Genomic DNA, 20,601 nt, shown 5'->3' on the forward strand with positions numbered 1-20,601 from the left:
GGCAGGACACTGCCATTGTACCTTTGAAATGCTTCAGTAAAATATCCGGCTGTAAAAACGAATAATCTGCAAAGTGCAAAAATATGTTTTTGTGCAGTACATCGCTCTGGGTCAGAGCATCAGCTACATACCAGTTTCATGCATTACACTGTCCCATCAGCCCCTGCCTGCATGTGGCGCCTCCTGGGGCCAGGCGTGCTGCGCGCGGCTATAACGCGCACCGCGCGAGTCGCCCCGGAGCGCGCGAGCGATTCAGGCCACACGGCGATGAGGCCGAGTCCCCGGTTCACACGGCGGAGCTCCAGGTCGCGCTGACCTTATCCGGGTTGAGCCAGAACAACTGGACGCCCCGCCCGTATTGCGCTCCTCTGTTTACGGGGCCAGATATCCCGTCCCTTCATCATGCAAATCCCCCCGGGGATCTGACGGTCCCAAAACTACAACCATGACCATTTGTCAGACGATAATAATAACAATTTCCCCTCAACAAAAAAAAAGAAAAAAAAAAAACTGGCAGCAGACTCACTGTACATACTGTACCGAGAACAGTGGCAAACAGCCCAGGACTGGCTTGCTGCCAACTCCAGAAGAAAAATAAACACAGACACCAGAAGATGAGAGACTGAGAGGGTGGGGTGGTGTGGGGTGTGTGTGTGACTGTGTGTGTGTGTGTGTGTGTGGTGTGTGGGGGGGGGGGGGGCACATGGCAAGTGACATTCTTTTCTCCATTTCTTTTTCTCCTTTTCTCATTCTCTCCCTTTCTCCATTTCTTTTCTCTCATGTTACTGAAGCTGATGGGTAGACTATCTGAAACTTGATTTTTTTTTAAATGGGATACTCAGCTGGATCAGCTGGAATGCTTTACAATACCATTTACAGTATTATAAAATAGGTATAAGAGACAAAAGTGCTTTGTCAACATGAAAGCAGGATCATCATCTTTTTCTTTCTCTATCCCTCTGCACCTCTTCTCTGACTCGCAGTATTAATGTTCAATTCTGAAATGCTTTATTAGGATGGCAAACCAACACGACATTTCCAAAAGTATGTGGACACCTGAACATCGCACCCATATGTACTTGAACATCTTATTTCAAAACCATGGACATTCATATAGAGTTGGACCACTCTCTGCTGCTGCAACAGCGTCCATTACAGTGTAATGCCTTTACAGTAGATTTTGGAACATGGCTGCGGGGATTTGCTTCCATTCAGCCACAAGAGCATTAGTGAGACTGGATACTGACACTGGGTGCAAGGCCAGGCTCGCAGCCAGCATTCCAATTCATCCCAAAGGTGTTTGATGGGGTAGAGATCAGGGCTCTGAGCAGGCCAGTCAAGTTCTTACCACACCAAATTCAGCAAACCATTTCTTAATGGACCTTGCTTTGTGCACGGAGGCATTGTCATATTGAAACAGAAAAGGGTCTTCCCCAAACCGAAGTGCACAATTCTCTAGAATTTCATTGTATGCTGTAGCATTAATATTTCCCTTCACTGGAACTAAGGGGCCTATCTCAAACCACAAAAAACAGCCCCAGACTATTCTTCCTCATCCACCGAACTTTACAGCTGGCACTTTTTGACTCCGTACAATTCTGCCAAACACAGATTTGTCTGTCAGACTGCCAGATCGTCAACTGTGAGTCATCACTCCAGAGAACGTGTTTCCACTGCTCCAGAGTCCAATGGCGGTGCACTTTACACCGCTCCAGCTGACGCCTGGCACTGCGCATGGTGATCTTAGGCTAGTGTACGGCTGCTCGGCCATGAAAACCCATTTCATGAAGCTCTTAACGGACAATTCTTGTGCTGATGCTGTTTCCAGAGGTAGTCTGAAACTGTGTACTGAGTGCTGCAACGGTCACTGCAAAACCTGTTGCGAGCTGCAATAACTGTCGCCTTCCTCTTTCAGTGAGTTCCGGTCAACCCCTGATTGAATAAAATGCTACCCCACCACTTGAACATCAGTACATTGTTTTGCGCATGCATACATACAAATTACTGGTACGCTCGTTCTCTAAGGCTGCATGTAGCTGTATTAACTATGAAGCGAGTGATAGAAGCCACGTTGAAGTCGCTTCAATTCATATCGCGCAAATATTGTAATTGTGTAATGTTTATGGTTTGAGTGCACTGTGAAGATTCGGTTGTGCTTCTGTTTCTGAGACCGGCAGCACGCTGCAGTAGGCCTACCATAGCTACAGGCCTTTCTACAGTTCGTTTGTTTTAGCTAACTACTTAGCTTACAGTGCTTTAGTTAGCAATACCATACAGGCCTTTCACTAATTAGAAGGGGTGTCCACATACTTTTGGAAATGTAGCGTATTTGTATGGTCAAACAATACACATATAAATATCACTGGGCAATGGTGCTGTTATTAACACGTACGGTATATATTACCGCTCTTGTGCTTTCTTTGCATGCCCTTATACACCTCTCACTGTGTATACCTCTCTTCACGCAATCTCTCTCTCCACTGCGTCTCCTCTCTCTTCCTCTCCCTCCTCACACTCGCTCTCTTCCTCTGGCTGGCTGATATGAGACAGAGCAGCACAGTTCCTGCTCTTCCGTACTTTCCCCTCCGCTGTGCTGCTCGTCTGCGGTGACACACAGAAATCAGGCAGCTCTTCGCCCTGCCGCCGAAAGCAGAAATAACCTCTACCCGTTCTTAAATCGTTCTTATTAGGAGGAAGCATTATTTCACTGTCTCTTTTCACTCATTTAATTACAATTCATTTTCGTTCGATTTCGTTAGATTAAAAACTGGCATGCAGTCAAAAAACACGAGGGGACGTGCAATGAAAGTGAGCATAATAACAACACTAACAAATATCTTCCCCTCTCTCCAATGTGCATTTTTTCATCGCACTGAGACAGCAGCCTTCCACCCCCCCCAGCTCCCCAACCTCACCCCCGTTGCCAGCTCCTGGAAAATGCTATTCAAACCTGCAGCCGCGGCTCGTAACGCTGGGAGAGAGGGCCCAGAGCGCGAGTCGGTGATTTACCTCGGCTCGCGCGGTAGCGCCCCGCGTTTAGCCGCGATGGGGAACCCGAAGCGCTCGGGTCGGCCGGGTCCTATAAATACAGTGGAGCGCGCGGATCGATGGGCGAGCGGCGCGGCGCTAAGAGAGCCGGCCGTATAACTGTCCGCCGCGGCCCCCTCCCCGCCCTCCCGGGGCCCGAGGCGGGCCTGACCTTGCCGACCGTCCTCGCCGCGCCGTAACTCTCTCCGCTGATTAGCCGCAGATCGCGCGCGGGGCCTTGCATGCGAGGCTTTGTATTAGCGCAATGAGGGTTTATGTCACGAGTTCAAACACCTTGACCGAACGTTCTTAGCGGGTGAGCTACATCGTTTCAACCGGCTCGGCTGAAGGGGGCAAGGGGGCAAGGGGGCACCATCAGCGGGATTGGAAGAAAAAAAAAACCCTGATGATTAGGAACTGCTTTGCCGGAAATTGGAAAGTGCTGATTTATAGCAAAGCGCTGGGTATTTCAGTGACCGGTTCACCTTAAATGTTACTGTAAAAGTCTTGAATGCTACTGTAACGTGAAGTACCATTTCACATTACACTGCGGTATATGGCAGGTCAACAGGTGCATGAAATGTTTTTCCCCAATCTTCATGGAAAAAATATATCACTTTTACAAACGGACACACAGAACGCATTTGTTTGAACCTGCCAAGTGTACAGTTAATGGATGGCTTTCATAAGAGGAACTTACACTTTATACTCATTTTCTACCCAGGAAAGAAGAACCGGTAGCCATTAAAGCCATCTTCTTAAGAAACAGGCTATTTTTAAATTGTATAGCTGTTTGTATTTGAAAACAAAGGAAACGACGGGGAAAACACATTTAGAAAACCTCCATCATTTGTGAATGGACATCATCAAATGTATGGACAAATTCCTGTATTAATATTAACTTTACTAAAGGACAAAATAAAGGACAACATTTAATTGAATTCAGAATTATGAATATTTCCCAAGAAAGGCCTGAACTCCCGACCATGACACAGTAATAAATAAAACGCCAGAGCAACTATTTAAAAAAATTAATCCGCTGGTCCCTTTTCAAACACTAGCTGACTTATGTCAGGGGTCCTCCAAAATTAATTCTGAACAGGTTAAAATGGCTGCTTAAAATTTCCCAGTCGACTTGCTTATCGTTCGACTCAAAATGGCGGCCGCGCAGCACGGAGGGACACCGCTGAAGCCTAGGCCGCCGTCGGACGCGGGCAGAACCACATCCGAGGCTTGAGAACCCGTAGGCATGGGCATTCTGGGGAGGCGAAAGCAGGCCCGCTCAGTCAGATCCTGGCCTGTGAGTAACCGCAGCGGAACCCCGCTGCTTTTACTGGGGTTCAATAAACCATCTGTGCTCAAAGCCCTGGGAGACGAGTTTAGAAGTCCAGTAAAAATAAATAAATAAATAAATAAATAAATAAATAAAATAAGAACTCCAGTAAAAATCCAACTGTGTAAATGGGCTCTGGAGTCGGAAAGATGCTCTCGATCAGAGATGAGTCCATTCGGCCAAATCCCTGCAGCCCGCCGGCTTTAAATTACAAGGGTCTTTACCAGCTAATTTCACCCAGGCCTCACTCGCAAGGAGAAGCACTGCATTCCGCTGTCTGGTGAATGCGTGAACATACATTATCCATGGACGTATGCATGCATGTACACACACAACACACTACAAGGCAAAGGTTTTTCCCATTCAACTTGGAGGACAATTTTTATACTATGAAAGACATGGAAGTTAAAACTGAGTAGGCTGTGCGTGTGCAAGAGGAAAAAAAGAGAAAGAGAAAACATGTTTCTCCATGAAAGAAATTCATTTAAAAAACATAAAACCTAACTATATTGGTGGCTTTTCGGTTCAGTTTAATGACACAAAGTCTGCAAACGACACATTTTGCTGTTGCTACCTGAGGTTCTGTACAACGTTATTATTTTCATACCTAAAACAAATGCACAGAAGCATTTCTATTGCGAACTATATTACTAGAATGAATTCATTACTAAATTACTTCATTTTCTTTTTCCACAAAGTAATGCATGCCAAGTAGAAATACAAAGCGGAATGAGAGTATATAGCAGGTGCCTGGTTATGTTCTTACCCGAGTGAGCCAGAATGCGCGTGTTCAGGTGTAAGACGTCCAGGCACAGACAGGTGAAACAGAATGCATGGATAAATGATAGCGTTCTTACCCGAGTGAGACAGCAAGTGCATCCTCAGGCGCAGGCTGTCCAGGAAGTGTTTACCACACAGATCGCATCCGTAGGTCTTCATCCCGCTGTGAAGCTTCCTGCGGGCAGGACACAAAGATGGAGGGGCATCAGTGTCATTCCTGAAAAACGCCTTTTCGCCAGCAATAAAAGCTTTCATTTCTCCACACCTCAGAATTGGATTTTTTTAAACAAAAAAAACAGGTGCGTAAGAGAAGAAAACCACTTCTGTGTAACTGAATCTCACTTCCAGTGCGAACTTCAAGCGCAAAACCACCGAGAGCTACTCTCAGGCCTGGACCTTCTCTGAATTCATATTCTCAAATACTTCAGACAGATTTCTTTGATAATTCTTGTGAGTGCTGAACTGCCGGAAAATGAAGGAAAAAAAAAACTCACCATTACATTTATTTCTAAATCCAAATCAAAAGTCCAAGTTGAGGACGAATGTCGACTAAATCCAGATCAACATTTATAAAATGAGTACCTTCTCTTCTTAAAAATATGAGGAAGTTAATTTCTAGGATTTCAGTATTAATTACATGTTGTGCTACCTCCATGCTCTGACCCAGTCTGTGTCTCACACTCCATACTTTTAATTTTGCTTTGCTGCTTTATATTTCTGTCTGTACAAAACCAAAATATAGCCCAACAAATAATATAAAGGGGAGTTATATAGGAAATAGTGTAAGAAATCAACGGCCAAGGAGCTTACATCAACTTTCTGCTTGAATTACTACATCCAACACCAGGCAATTAAATATGCAGCAGAGATATGCCTGTCCAAGAACAGGAACAAAAAACCCTGCATACTATATACTCTCGTGATCAGGAAGAGAACAGCACAAGAATAATAAGATTTCACAACATATCTCTATTGTTAACTGACCCAGAAGCCTCTAACCTGGAAGTAAAAATATCAGATTCAGTAACGCCTTCAGGAAGAAACCATCACACCCACTGTAAGTTTTCATTTAGTAGCTCAAAAATACACCGCAATACATCACCCAGGCCCCACCACAGATTAAAAAGCCTGTAATGTAGGGTATAAAACGGAAAATAGGATCTAATAGGATTCTATTTAGGCCTATTTCTTTATTTGAAATTCAGTTACTTTAAGTACATTTTGATTATGGCAAAACACACCAAGGCTGGCGGAATGGGCATGAAGCCACACAATGTACAAATTTGCTTTTCTAGTAAGTTCTGTTCTAGTAAAGATCTTTATCGGAGGACTGCGGTCAGTACATAGGACAGGGAGCTCTATCTGCTGGGTGAGTTTCCCATTGAGTGCGGCACGTGTGATGTGCTGTGAGATTCTGTGTATGCGCGTGCTACCGTCTGAATGGGGTGGGGTGCATGGGGATCCTGGGAAGAGGGGCGAGGAGGCAGGGGGAGGTAAATCCATCCATCTCCCAGGATCATTTTCAAACGAAGGGTCAATCTTTAAATTGGGCGGGAAGCGCAACATTTGGCCAGTTAATTGCCTGACCCAGGCCCAGCCGGAGGATGGGGGGGGGTCAGCTGTGAGAGCGGGCAGAGCCACCTTTCGCCCCGGACCCGAGATTTCGGGCTTCTCTGCGTGGGATTACAGACCGGAACGAGGAAGTGCCTGGCCCTGCTGAGACACTCCAGGCCCGAGCCGCGCGGTGGAACGAGGCTTGGTGATTAGCAGGGCTCGTTTGCGAGCGGAGGGCCTTTTTTTGTCAAAGGCCCGTCTCAAAAGCGAATTATCGCCAACTTAGCGGCGCGCGGCGGGGCCGGGGCCAGGGCAGACGGGCCTAATTCCCGTAAAACAATGGCTGTACTTTGGCCCCTTTTAACCCCGGCGGGGAGCGCAAACACTCTGTAAATGTGTACGTGACTGCGTGCCTTTCTCACGGCAGACGGCCCGGCGCAGCCCCGGCGGCATCCCTTCCAGACGCGCCGCTCTGAATGCACACTCATCCTCGCTCTTCCCCGGCGGAGAGAGATAAGCCGGTCAAGGAACGGGGGGGGGGGACAGGGGGGGTCTTCAAAACAAAACCCCGAGCATGTTCAGTCATAATAAGACATCCCAAACTCAGCCCGGGCGGCCGATTCTTTATTCTTCTACATTTTTATAGCGGTCTCCGTACACAAGCGGCTCGCGGTGGAGCTCTGGACCACTCAAAGTCAGCCGGCTGCCAATCTGTTAAAAAGTAGTAAGCCAAACTTGTTTTTATTAGCATGCTTACAGCATTCAGTAATTGTTCCCAGAAATGTAATTAGCTCATTGTTTGCACCTCGATGCCAAATGCATAAACGTCTTTAAGAGGAGGACCAAGGCGTGTGAGAGCCGTTTCTCGAGTGTTTCTGTTTACGCAGCCCAAACAAACAGCGCAAATAAAATCTACTACAGGGGGGGGGGGGGGGGGGGGACATAATAAAAGAAATGAGTGTTCTGGACTATGACCTGTTCAAGGTAGTGTGGAACCTGTTAGGAAACTTCCACTGCACCCGTAAGCAAGGAAATGGACTCCACACTGCTCTGGTAAATATCAAACTGTTCAGACGGATGACAGGAAAGAAAGGTCCTGAGCCCTGCTAAAAATAAACACACAGCAGCCTGCAATAAAATGCCGGGATTGTATTTTAGACTTTGAGGTGAACACGGTCTTCTTTGCACATCCTTAATAGTTCTGTGATTGTGCAAACTATCATGATTGCAACATCGTAAAGGACAACATTACTTATTCCAGCCTACATTGCATATAGGTTTATTTTATCTGCAAGTCTAAAATACAATGGTGGAAATAAAAATGTAAAAAATTGTAAGACTTAATGTAAACTGCTTAATTTCTGCATCCGCGTGTATTTTTAGTTGGTTATTAGGTTTCATACATTACATTGAATTAATCTGTACAATAAAACAGCGGCTCAAAAACAGATGAAGAAACCTGCCAATACTCTTCTTGCAGGGAGGAGCCCATTTTGAGGGGTTGATTAAGCTGGTGTTTGAAAAACAATTTCAGAAAAGAAGAATAAACTCATAGAAGACAGGAAAACATTTTTCAAATCCTGCAGCTCACTTTCAGAAATGGATTTTGTGGCGATCCAACAAACAAAAGTAAGGACTGAGGAGGAAAGAAAGGAAAGCCCTTTGGCGAGCTATAAGTAATTAAAAAGGCCTGTAAACCACTCCCAAAATAAAAGGCACTTCAAAAGGCGGGAGTCTGGGGCCTTTTGGGGCCTCTGCACCTCTGGGACGCAGACAGAACTGCCGAAAAACACAAAAACGCTCCTGTAAGAACACGCTCCCGCCTCTCAACAAGACGCCTGTCCCATCACCATCACCACTTCCGAAACTTCACCGCTTCCCAAACCTCCATCTGAAAGCCAGCTAAAACCACCATCTGGTGGCAGAAGACCCCCACCTAAATAAACAGTTAACATACTTTATCTAATGCCCACTACAGGCAGCAGAGGACTGGCTATTTTGGCTACGTGTACAAATCTCTAAATCATGATGTCCTTACATCATGAGCACATTATGAAGTGTAAACTGGAAAACGTTTATTGTAAAAGCATATGACACCTCATTGGGAATTGATGGGAATACAAACAAAATATAAAACATAAAACAAAAATTAAACAAGCAAAACTGCTTTTCCCCCGTGTTCATGAAGGAGTCCCAACTTTGGGGAACCTCGTTATAGATGTCCCATATGCAGTAATGGGGACCACTGTTCACTGTAAAAAGACGGGAATGAATGACTAACGACGTGAAAAGTTTTCGTGCAACAAGCAGAAGGGGACTAATTTAGCACAGCTTCTCACACCGAGTGTACAGCATGTGCACTGTGTGTGCAGACCCCACATGGTTTCACCTCCGCTCAAAACAACGCGTTTGTTTGGTTTTGGACAAAAACATTTTTTTTTTTTTTTTTTTTTAAATGGTATTGGCTGGTTTTCCGAACAATTCCGAATGGAAATTTGGGAAACTTCTGTTGTTTCTCCGTAAACACTCCCGCAGCAGCGAGTGAAATCCCTTCGGCGCTCGGAGTGCGGAGCGCACTGAGCTGGAAAGCTGATGGGTAAACATTTTTAAAGTCGAAACCCCCAACCTCCCCTTTACCCCCCACCGCACGCCAGTTTGTAACTTGAAGCGTTCAATCAGTGTCACTGAAACGGTCAAGGAAACTGCCTTCTGAGCACCGCCTGAGTTACCGGGGATGCGGCCTTCTACAGGCAGCTGACCTGAGAGCACCCACGGCTCCACGCAACCAGCCATTACACATAATCAACAGGAGGGAGGGAGGGAGAAAGGGAGGGGAAGAGAAAGACCGAGAGAGAAAAACAGAAAGAATGGCATGAACAATAATGCCTCTCAGACCTCCCAAGTGAGTCAGGCATCACATGGAAGTGAAGAATTTTTTGATGGTGGAGACATCTCGATCTGAAAATGAATGGCGCATTTTAAATTGCAAGCTCATCATGAATGGGAACTGTGCGTTCCCTGTGTTCCTGTGATTACTGGGAGCAGAACGGGAAGCCCAAAACGCCCAAAAATGAGAAAAAAAAAAACAAAACTGATAACACAAATGCCTTTGTGGTTCCTGCGTAGCTCTCCAGATGTGAAATGAAATCAGTGTGGCTAACACCACATCGCTCCTTACTTCTTTTAGGAAATGACTTTCCTTTTTATAGCTGCCCTTAACTAAAAGTGTCCCTGGCAGTTGATTTGTGCTGTAGAGCTTAGGCGGTCTGCCTTCCCAGTGATTGGTGGCAAACCCATTTAAGGGTACGAAAAGCAGACCAACTGAGAGGAAAACCTGATATGGGCAGGAGCAATTATTACTGGTTATATTTTCTGACCAAGTAGCCACGACCTTTCCCAGATGTAACAGCAAATAAGCCCTAAATGTGGTAGTCTCCTCCCTCCCACACACACACACACACAGACGCACACACACACAGACACAGAGGCAGATACGCACACACAGACACACACACACACACACACACAAACACACAGAGACACACACAGAAACACAGAGACAGAGACACACACACACAGACACACGCACACACACACACAGAAACACAGAGACAGAAACGCACACACATACAGACACACAGAGACAGAGACGCACACACAGACACAGACACACGCACACACACACAGAAACACACACACGCACACACACACACCAGCTGCTTGCTTGCTTGTTTTGCAGGAGAAACAGTAGATAGGGCACTCGCTCGCTTGCACTAAGCAGGCTGACTGTAGTCATTAAGGCTGCTGACATAAAACTCTCGAGCCATTTACTCAGTTAATAAGCGACTTTGTCCAACAGTCGGTTTTGACAACGGTAATAAATTTCAAATTTATGTCAACAAAGCATATGTTGAACACCTCATTTCAGAGGCGAAGTGGTGTGGAGGCTCATAAATCAGGGCTGTGTTTGAAATGAAAGCAGATTACGGGCTCCGTGTTATTGAGCCGTTACAACTCGCCCCCGTGTAAATCTCGCCTGTTTGTGCGTCCGTCCAGACCTTCGGCCGTACATCATGCCCGAGGAGTTCCCCTGCCCTTACGGGTGTCTGTGGCCGCGGGCCCAGCAGGGCGTCGCCATTCAAAAAAGAATTTTTTTGAACGAGGCGGCTACCAGCCAGCGCGCGATTCTCACGCACGCACGCACACACACACACACACACACAAAAAAATATACACTAACCCCAGCCACGCGCGCGTGCACTTTTAACCGACCAAAATTTTTCACTCAACGCGCTGAATTTATGATCGATTGCGTCAAGCTACAAAATGACATCTTAACAAGTACATAAAAGTGTGAAATGCTTTCCCTGGATCTGTGATTTTAAAAGCCTCAGAATCATACCGTGTTTTTTGTAAATGTTGAAGACTGAAAGTAAAAGGTGTGGCACACTCCTGGTTTGCATACGCTCTTTCAGAAGGCATCTCAGAGATTATAAGGAGAGTCCAAAATGATCCCACTAATGAAGCGGTTTGGTCAAAAAAAATGTGTTCAAGGTGATATTAAATGTAAATAAAACAAAGTGTTTTTTTCTGGACATGCAGATCATTAATACAATAGCTCAGGGCTTCTTTTATATGGATTTTCACACCTAATAAAACACTTTATTTTGCACATTCTTCCCAAGAAAACTAGAAATTATACATGTTATGTGGTAACTCTGAAAACATCTTATATTTTAACGTAATCATATTTTATACAACAGATCTTGGTGCCATTTTAAGCCTATCGGAAAAAGAAACATGTCCCTTCGTGGTTTGTCCTACTTTACCATTTCAATTAAAAATAGGACCCAGGCTGCTGCAATTAAAAAAAGGTATACATACACACACACATACAGATGTATGTATGTGTACTGTACAGATCAATACAAAAGCTAAAACACATATAAATATATTCTATCGTTTCAAACACCCATAAAGTGGCACCAGATTTACCACAGAACAAAATTCTGCTTTCACACTATCGCACATTTCTACAAGGGATCTGAGGGAGTGAATTCCCCCTGAATCTAAGGAGTTAAAAGCATTTTACGCAAACATTTGCCTGATATTTACATACACGGGCGCACACTCGCACACACACGCGCACGCACACACACACGCAGCTTTCGCCCTTTTCCTGTCGTTCCGGCTGCTATATTAAGCAGAGCTGGATCGGAGCGGTATAAATAGGCCCAGATGGAGGACACCTGTGAGAGGAGAAGGTGGCGGATAGGGGACGTGCACTGTAGGTCCCATCCCGATATGACTGCCATAGAGCTGGGGGGGGGACACACTCTTCTCTTGGCTGTGCTTTAATGGCTGGCACACTGCTGGAGCGCACGCTCCATTAATTCGCTTTTGGAAGGGTTGCCCCCCCCCCCCCGCTTCGCTCCTCAATAGCACCCTGTCCCATGTGCAAAGTCAAATTGTGGCATCTGTCGAAGGAGCCTGACAATGAAAGGGGGGGTGGGGAGGGGGGGTGGTAACAATCTGTCCGTCCATTGCGCTCGACGAAACGTTTCACTCAGGGTGCCAACGCCGCGTTTACTCAGGGTGCCAACGCCGTGTTTACTCAGGGTGCCAACGCCGCGTTTACTCAGGGTGCCAACGCCGCGTTTACTCAGGGTGCCAACGCCGCGTTTACTCAGGGTGCCAACGCCGCGTTTACTCAGGGTGCCAACGCCGTGTGTACTCAGGGTGCCAACGCCGTGTGTACTCAGGGTGCCAACGCTGCGTTTACTCAGGGTGCCAACGCCGCGTTTACTCAGGTTGCCAACGCCGCGTTTACTCAGGGTGCCAACGCCGCGTTTACTCAGGGTGCCAACGCCGCGTTCACTCAGGGTGCCAACGCCGCGTTTACTCAGGGTGCCAACGCCGCGTTTACTCAGGGTGCCAACGCCGCGTTTACTCAGGGTGCCAACGCCGCGTTTACTCAGGGTGCCAACGCCGCGTTTACTCAGGGTGCCAACGCCGCGTTTACTCAGGGTGCCAACGCCGTGTTTACTCAGGGTGCCAACGCCGTGTTTACTCAGGGTGCCAACGCCGTGTTTACTCAGGGTGCCAACGCCGTGTTTACTCAGGGTGCCAACGCCGTGTTTACTCAGGGTGCCAACGCCGTGTTCACTCAGGGTGCCAACGCCGTGTTTACTCAGGGTGCCAATGCCGTGTTTACTCAGGGTGCCAACGCCGTGTTTACTCAGGGTGCCAACGCCGTGTTCACTCAGGGTGCCGGCGCGGTTCTTCAGCGCGCATCTTAATTGGCCGATGCGTTTTTTTTGCCGCTATCTGCCGCGTAACTCGAATTTGAAATTATTCCAGTTTCTCAGCTGGGCAATTCCATGAATTAAATCCCCCCCACCCCCCCTCACTTACACAGTAAAACGTCCACGCAGCGCACAAATAAAACAGCACTTTCGCGCAGGGCTTTTCCAGAGGCCTCGAGAAGGAGCCGCGGGTCCCCAGTTCACAAGAGGCAGAAATCCGCAGGTGTTAAAAAAAAACGCAGCAGCAGTATAAAAAAAGAGGAGCATCTTTTCCCCATTTTGTCCTTTCTGGCTTGCGGAAAGCTACATCAGACGGACCTTCTCTGAGAGATTCTGAGAGACCCTTTTGCTGTCTTTCCACCCCCCCCCCTCTTTTATTTAATTTTTTTGTATTCTTTTGCTGTGAGGAGGAGCTGCACAAGCCTTTTAAGTTGCTGTTTCCAGTCCATTAAAAGCCAGTGAGCCTCACAATGGTGAATCAGATGGCAGTGGGGGTGGGGGAGGGTTGCAGATGGGAACACAAAAAAAAGCCAAAACATTTTCTCAGAAATGTTGTGTTGCATCCCATCAATCCACAGGCATAATGATTAATTTAGGCAGCGAGAAGCTCTTATCCGACATATCACACATACTCGGCCCAGGCCGAGAGCTGCAGACAGTTATGGACACGGACGCACATAAATTAACTTACAGTATCTGGGAAAGGGCTTGATTGTTTTGAGAAAAGGGGGGGGGGGGAAACAAACAAAAAAAAAAAAACGGGGGAAAAACCTGATCGTTTCTTTCTAGCGCTCTCTTGAATTTAGCCGTCGTTTCCCGTCCACGCGTTGAAATAAGCTCTTATTTATTTCTGAGGCATTGTTTTCGCTCGGAGCGCGTTAAACGATCCCGTAATTCTCGACGGAGGCGGGATCCGTTCATCAGAGTCATCCTGCACATATCAATGACTCGCCCCTTCTCCCTCTGCGGCGAGAAAAAAAACCCAGAAAATCTGTATGCATTCCAGCCACACAGTCTCGCACGCCGCACGCTCGTGCCAAGCATCTAGCAGCAGCTGGGAGACCAGCACCTTAACCTTTCACTCAGTCATGGAGCTCTTATTTATTATACAGAGAGATTACCCGCCCCACACCCCCCCCCCGAGTTTGCCCCCGGGTGTGTAGACAGAGACGCGTAGTGTACCACAAGCCCGGAAAAATGACATTATTAAATCACTTGAATGTAAAGAATGAAAGGAAGGAATAAGAGCATTTCCGTCAGGAGAGGGACATCCTGGTCAAATACACACGTTTCGGAGCTATTACACAGCAGCACGCGAGTTAGCAGAATCACAGTCGCACTTATTATTCATGAAATGGTTATGAATATTCTTCTGCACATTTTAATAACTAATAATATAATTACCCAACATTTTATTTATATGTAATTAAATTATAACAATTATTATTATCATTATTACTATTGACTGACACATGTAATTTATTGAAACTTTGTCACCAACAGCAGAACACACAGAGAGTAAGATTAACAGTATTAGCCATCTCAATTATAATCACCCATTAAATCCTGCAGGGGAATGGCTAAATCGTCGCTACAGTTCCTCAGGTGCGTAGACCTCTTAAGCCCAGACAGCCAAGGTGTGTTGGGGGGGCCGCAGCATTGAACAAAGCTCAATTATGTCGTCCAGGAGAACAACACTACGCCCCTCAAGACTCCTTTCTGTGGAGTCAACAAGCAGAACCGGCGCGGGTTAGCCTCATAGCAGAGCGCTGTGAGGCCCGGGGCTTAAGCCAGGGCTCCTAATTGCAGTGCCCGGGCAGAGGCCACGTCTCCTCCTAATCCACATTTTATACCTGCCCCCCCCCCGCGGGCTTAGAGCACGGGCCGCTCTGCTGATACCAGCTTCACCACGCGCCGTTATAAGAGACGCTCCCCTGTTCATTCCCTAATTTCATCTCTCGCCCCAAAACCCCCCCCCGACAGGAAACTACCCCGGGAAAATTTCAGCCGTGATCAACGCCGTTTCGACCGCGACACATTTGGCGCGCTGCGCGTCTGCCGACAAACAGGCCAGAAACACCAAACCCGCATTCTGACGTTACCGCCACTGACTCGACATTTACGGACGCGAAATACATTCACCTGTGATAACAGCCATGCTTGTATGATAGTCACTCTGGCACAAATGGGAAGGACAGAGAGAGAGAGAGAGAGGAGAGAGAGAGAGAAGGAGAGAGAGAGAGAAGGAGAGAGAAAGAAAGAAAGAAAGAAAGAAAGCGATGGGCCTGTCAGGTAACTGACACCTTTGAGGCCTCCTGAGAACAAGGTTGAAGACGTTCAGCTATGCTGCGGCTGAACACGCCAGCTTGCCAAACCTGTTTCGTCTTCTTTTCTCCGCGCCCCAACTCGCTGCTTTGCATCAAAATACCAGGCCTTTTCCGCTTATGAAAATAACGCTTATTTTCACGGCGGCACCACAGCACCGGGCTTTTTGTTTTTATTTTGTTTTCTTCCATCCTCCGCTTGTTGATCCTCAGATCTCTGGGGTGATCACGTGCCCGAGCGCTTGGCTCTATAAAAAGACCCAGACGAGTCTTCCCCCCCTCTTTCATCCATTATTCATAGGCATCACCTTCCATGGAGAGACAGGAACCTCAAGGATGTCTAACTTTAGGCTTATCTGGAAAGGGAGACGGGGGGGAGCAGATATTCCTCTGCGTCTTGTATTTTTCATTCCCAGTTCAGTGAACATCAAATATTAGCATCCTGCGAGTGCTTCAGTTTAAACCTGAGCACGGAATAAAAGGGACAGCACAAGAGAGGGGGGGGCTTCACGGTGACTAATAAAGCAGCACGTTCGATTGCGGATTAAAAAAAACTGGAGCAATAACTTGATTCGTTATTCACAGTAAGACTAATTAGTGAGCGCTGGCGTTAACGTTGATGCTAACAGACTGAACTTCAGTCGGAAGTAAAGGCTGAGACCGACCTGTGGAGGAACTTCAGCCAATGTCAGAAGCACACGGGAGAACAGGAAAAACTCCAAAATCACAAGGCAGCCAGTCAGACACCTTCCCTTCTCGTTGGGCGGTATCTGGGCACATCGCACCCCGTAGCCGCCACGCTTCCTGGCACAGAACGCCTCGCAAACAGCGCGGTCGTTTAGGCGAGATGCAGCAAACTATTTTTATTTTATTTATTTTTTTTGCGGATCGAAGGCCTGGACAGCAAGACAATGATTCGATAAACGTCGCTCGCTAATTCTAACGCAGCTACGAGGAAACCGAGGCTGAGGCGAGGAGGAGAGTAAAGGCCCTTAACTGCAGCTCAATTGGTTATATCATCGGAGCCGATCAGAAACAGTCGTTTATATCCCCGGTAAATAACAGTAGCCTTCAGACGTTTTGAGGATGCAGGTGTGGGCCGCCTGAGCGGGAGTGTTCTCTTATTGGCGGGAGGAGGGAGTGGGAGGGCTCCCGTTTCTATGGCGAGGGTCACCGCCGAGGCTCCGGTTATTCGAACCGGGCATCTGCGCCGCCGAACCCCGCGTGCCTCTCCCCAAATCACGGGGGGGGGGGGGGGGCAAAAATAGCCTGGCGGGTGCCTGCTCGCGTAAACAAGCCTCGCGCTCCTCGCTGACAGAACCGGAATAGAAGCTGCCCCCCTCTCTGGCCCGTGCGCATGCAGAGTCACCCTACCCCATAAATCACCCCCCCCCCTCATCAGCAGAACAGCCCGGCGAGGTCCCAAACGCTTATTAAATACATAAATGAGCCCTGTTTGTGCCCCGCGAGGCGAGGAACGCCCGGGTCGAACCCGCCGCGGGAGAACCGCGCGCGGCACGAGGGCGGCCCGCGGAGAGCCGCTGAAACACGACGACTCCGCGTCCGGCGATTCGCGCCTCGCTCCTCCGCGGCGCGGAGCAGCCCTTCCAGCGCGGCTGAGCGGGAGACAACGCCAAGCCTAGCAACCTCGGGCGCTAACGCAACGCAGGCCAAACTCCGGCGGTTTCCGTCAGTGGACCAGAACCGGCCCTCTAACAGAGGGGAACCGCTGACAGCTCTTTGGCCGGGCGAGCCGCGGCGCTGTAACACTACGCTGACGTTTACAGCGCGGTCCTTCGCCTCAGTCAACAGGCTGTCAGCGTGGGAGGTCAGGGGTAACGCTTCAGGATTCCTGGTGAAAATCTGTTAAACATATATACAATATTGGTTCCTACGCGCTTGTATAAAAATTTTAACACCTTTCTGTCTGGGGTGGGGGGAAAAAAAAGGAAACAAATTTTAAAAAATCTTTTTTTTTTTTTTTAAAAAAGCAACTTGGTTTTCCCAACCGTCAACACTGCCCACAAAACATGAGGCAAAATACCCGCGCGTATCTGCTTAAATTGATTCACAGTACATACCTGCTTTAAAACCAGTTTTTGGCCCCAGTTTTGCACCCATTTGAATCTGTAATTTTGCCTGTCATCGCAGTGTCAGCTGCACCCACTCAAGAAGCTGAAGTATGAGCCAGGAACTGTTTTGCGCCCAACAGGCCGCCGCGCATCGCTACAGGAAAGCTAGCGCCGAGCGGGGGAAATGCACGGCTCTCACTGACAACAACCAATAGCCACTATGGGCACCTCGGGCATGCGCGAGAGGTGCCAACAGAACAACAGACCCCGCCCCTCGAGAGGCAAAATCAACTGTCTCAATGCGGCAGACTCCTGGCCGCAGTTAGCTGCTGGCAGGGCCCAGGCCCAGACTGTGACTGCGAGGTCTGAACTACAGGGCCCAGGCCCAGACTGTGACTGTGAGGTCTGAACTACAGGGCCCAGCCTGCCCTGGGGAAAAGGTTCCTCCCTGACTGAGCCACCTGCCACACAGCGCGTATCTAAACGGAGAGGATGACTGATTAGCTTCATTGACGGCCTCAAAAAGGAAAAAAAAAAAAGCGAAATAAAACAAGGCGTGAAACTCGGACGCTAAGCGAAGCGCTCGGCTCTTGAACAGCAGAACGGAGAAAAAAAACCCTTTTTGTTTCTCTGCCGATGCGACGAGCTCAGTGGTCATGAAAGCCGCCCGCGAGCGGCGCCTCGTTCAGGGCCGGGGCGCGGCGATATGGAAAATTGCCGGCGCTTCAGATCCGCGGGGTTTGAAAGTTCGCTCGGCGCGGCTCTGCACCCCCGCCCCCCTCGCGGGCCACCTGCTGTCTGTAATAAAAACCCACGAGGGGTCCGGGCGAAGGAGACAGAGGGAGCGCTGGAATGAGAACGTAAAGAGAAATCAATACCGCTCCCTGCCAGCCATTCACACTCCTCCCCTCATTGTGAGAGGAAATCAAAACAGACGGCGCTACAGAGGGAATGACTATCAGCGCGCTGCCAGGGCACGGCGGTCGCTCCGCTGCCCCGGCGACAGGGCCCCGCTCGCTAAGAGCAGCCTCCGCTCGCTAAGAGCAGCCCCGCTCGCTAAGAGCAGCCCCCGCTCGCTAAGAGCAGCCCCGCTCGCTAAGGCAGCCCCGCTCGCTAAGGCAGTCCCCGCTCGCTAAGGCAGCCCCGCTCGCTAAGAGCAGCCCCCGCTCGCTAAGGGCAGTCCCCGCTCGCTAAGGGCAGTCCCCGCTCGCTAAGAGCAGCCTCCGCTCGCTAAGAGCAGCCCCCGCTCGCTAAGAGCAGCCGCGCTCGCTAAGAGCAGCCCCGCTCGCTAAGAGCAGCCCCCGCTCGCTAAGAGCAGCCCCGCTCGCTAAGAGCAGCCCCGCTCGCTAAGGGCAGCCCCGCTCGCTAAGAGCAGCCCCGCTCGCTAAGAGCAGCCTCCGCTCGCTAAGAGCAGCCTCGCTCGCTAAGAGCAGCCCCGCTCGCTAAGAGCAGCCACGCTCGCTAAGAGCAGCCACGCTCGCTAAGAGCAGCCCGCTCACTAAGGCAGCCCCCGCTCACTAAGAGCAGCCCCGCTCGCTAAGAGCAGCCTCCGCTCGCTAAGAGCAGCCCCGCTCGCTAAGAGCAGCCCCGCTCGCTAAGAGCAGCCCCGCTCGCTAAGAGCAGCCCCGCTCGCTAGATCGAGCCCGCTCATAAGAGCAGTCCGCTCGCTAAGAGCAGCCCCGCTCAATAAGAGCAGCCCCGCTCGCTAAGAGCAGCCCCGCTCAATAAGAGCAGCCCCGCTCGCTAAGAGCAGCCCCGCTCGCTAAGAGCAGCCACGCTCGCTAAGAGCAGCCACGCTCGCTAAGAGCAGCCACGCTCGCTAAGAGCAGCGCCGCTCACTAAGAGCAGCCCCCGCTCAATAAGAGCAGCCCCGCTCGCTAAGAGCAGCCTCCGCTCGCTAAGAGCAGCCCCGCTCGCTAAGAGCAGCCTCCGCTCGCTAAGAGCAGCCCCCGCTCGCTAAGAGCAGCCCCGCTCAATAAGAGCAGCCCCGCTCGCTAAGAGCAGCCCCGCTCAATAAGAGCAGCCCCGCTCGCTAAGAGCAGCCCCGCTCAATAAGAGCAGCCCCGCTCGCTAAGAGCAGCCCCGCTCAATAAGAGCAGCCCCCGCTCGCTAAGAGCAGCCCCGCTCAATAAGAGCAGCCCCGCTCGCTAAGAGCAGCCCCGCTCAATAAGAGCAGCCCCCGCTCGCTAAGAGCAGCCCCGCTCAATAAGAGCAGCCTCCGCTCGCTAAGAGCAGCCCCGCTCGCTAAGAGCAGCCCCGAGCTGGTCATTGTGTATTCTTGTATTCGTGTGTTCTTATGCACAGTTAGCGTGTTTGGCTCTCTGGCACCTGCTAAAATAAGCTCTACTGTACGCACAGCAGGGGTCAAGCAAAACAGGGTCACACGATGAAAGAAAGAATTACCCCATGCGGAAAACTGTGCAAGACGACATCCGCCAAGAGCGAAGCAGGCGCTCCAGTGGAATCGCTAGTCAGACAGCGTTTTCACTCGCCAGTTTTAAGCATGGTCCCACGCGCTAATAGAAATTCCTGGCCCAAGTTCTATTTATGTGGCGGAGGAAAAAAAAAAAAAAACATCCGTTTTGTTTTTCTTTCACAAAAACAAAAGCGTTCCTATTTTCGTCCATCTGCCCCCACACGCCCGGCTGCTTGGACCGTGTTTCGCGTGGTGTAAAAAAAAAAAAAAAGAGAGAGAGAGAAAGAGAAAGAAGAAAAGAAAGAAAGCCAGCTGGAGGACTGTGTTTACACCTCGCTATTGTAAGGATCTGCGCGAGGCTCTGCTCCATCACGCGTACAATGGATCCAATAAGGCGAGGCTGAGGACGCAGCTGGGGCCTGGGCCCGCAGCCACCCGGGCCCACTCCATTTGGGCTCCCGTCGCCAATGAGCGTCATATCTCCCAGCAGATGCCGCGGCACGTGAGATTAATTAATAGCCGGTTTGGCCGGCCAAAGCGACTAGCGCGGTCGTGCTCCGATACGTCCTACCGCCTAGCCCCCCGTGTCCTGTCCCCCCCCCCTCCCTCCCTCCGAGTGGAGTCTGCGGAGGGCTTTTCCGGCGGGAATTCCGCTCGCGGCAGGCGAACGGACGCTTCTCGGCGGACGAGGAGATCCTCGCGCCTGAGGGGGGCGCCTGCCGCGCTTCCTCCTCCGTTCGTCTGCTCAGGGGGGGGTCAGGGGAGCACGACGCGCCGCTGACGAAGATGT

The 20,601-nt window shown here is 49.6% G+C and overlaps 1 protein-coding gene across 2 annotated transcripts in view; it reads right to left on the bottom strand.

Moving 5' to 3' along the window:
* zbtb16a (zinc finger and BTB domain containing 16a) overlaps window positions 1-20,601 on the bottom strand; it is a 134,171-nt gene that overhangs the window by 74,719 nt on the left and 38,851 nt on the right. For both annotated transcript variants that reach the window (XM_064351023.1, XM_064351024.1), the window contains exon 3: window positions 5,218-5,315. In XM_064351023.1, the coding sequence (XP_064207093.1) occupies window positions 5,218-5,315 (98 nt within the window). The remainder of the gene's footprint in view (window positions 1-5,217; window positions 5,316-20,601) is intronic.

Source organism: Anguilla rostrata, chromosome 9 (genome assembly GCF_018555375.3).
Source record: "Anguilla rostrata isolate EN2019 chromosome 9, ASM1855537v3, whole genome shotgun sequence".
Classification (NCBI taxonomy): Eukaryota; Metazoa; Chordata; class Actinopteri; order Anguilliformes; family Anguillidae; genus Anguilla; species Anguilla rostrata.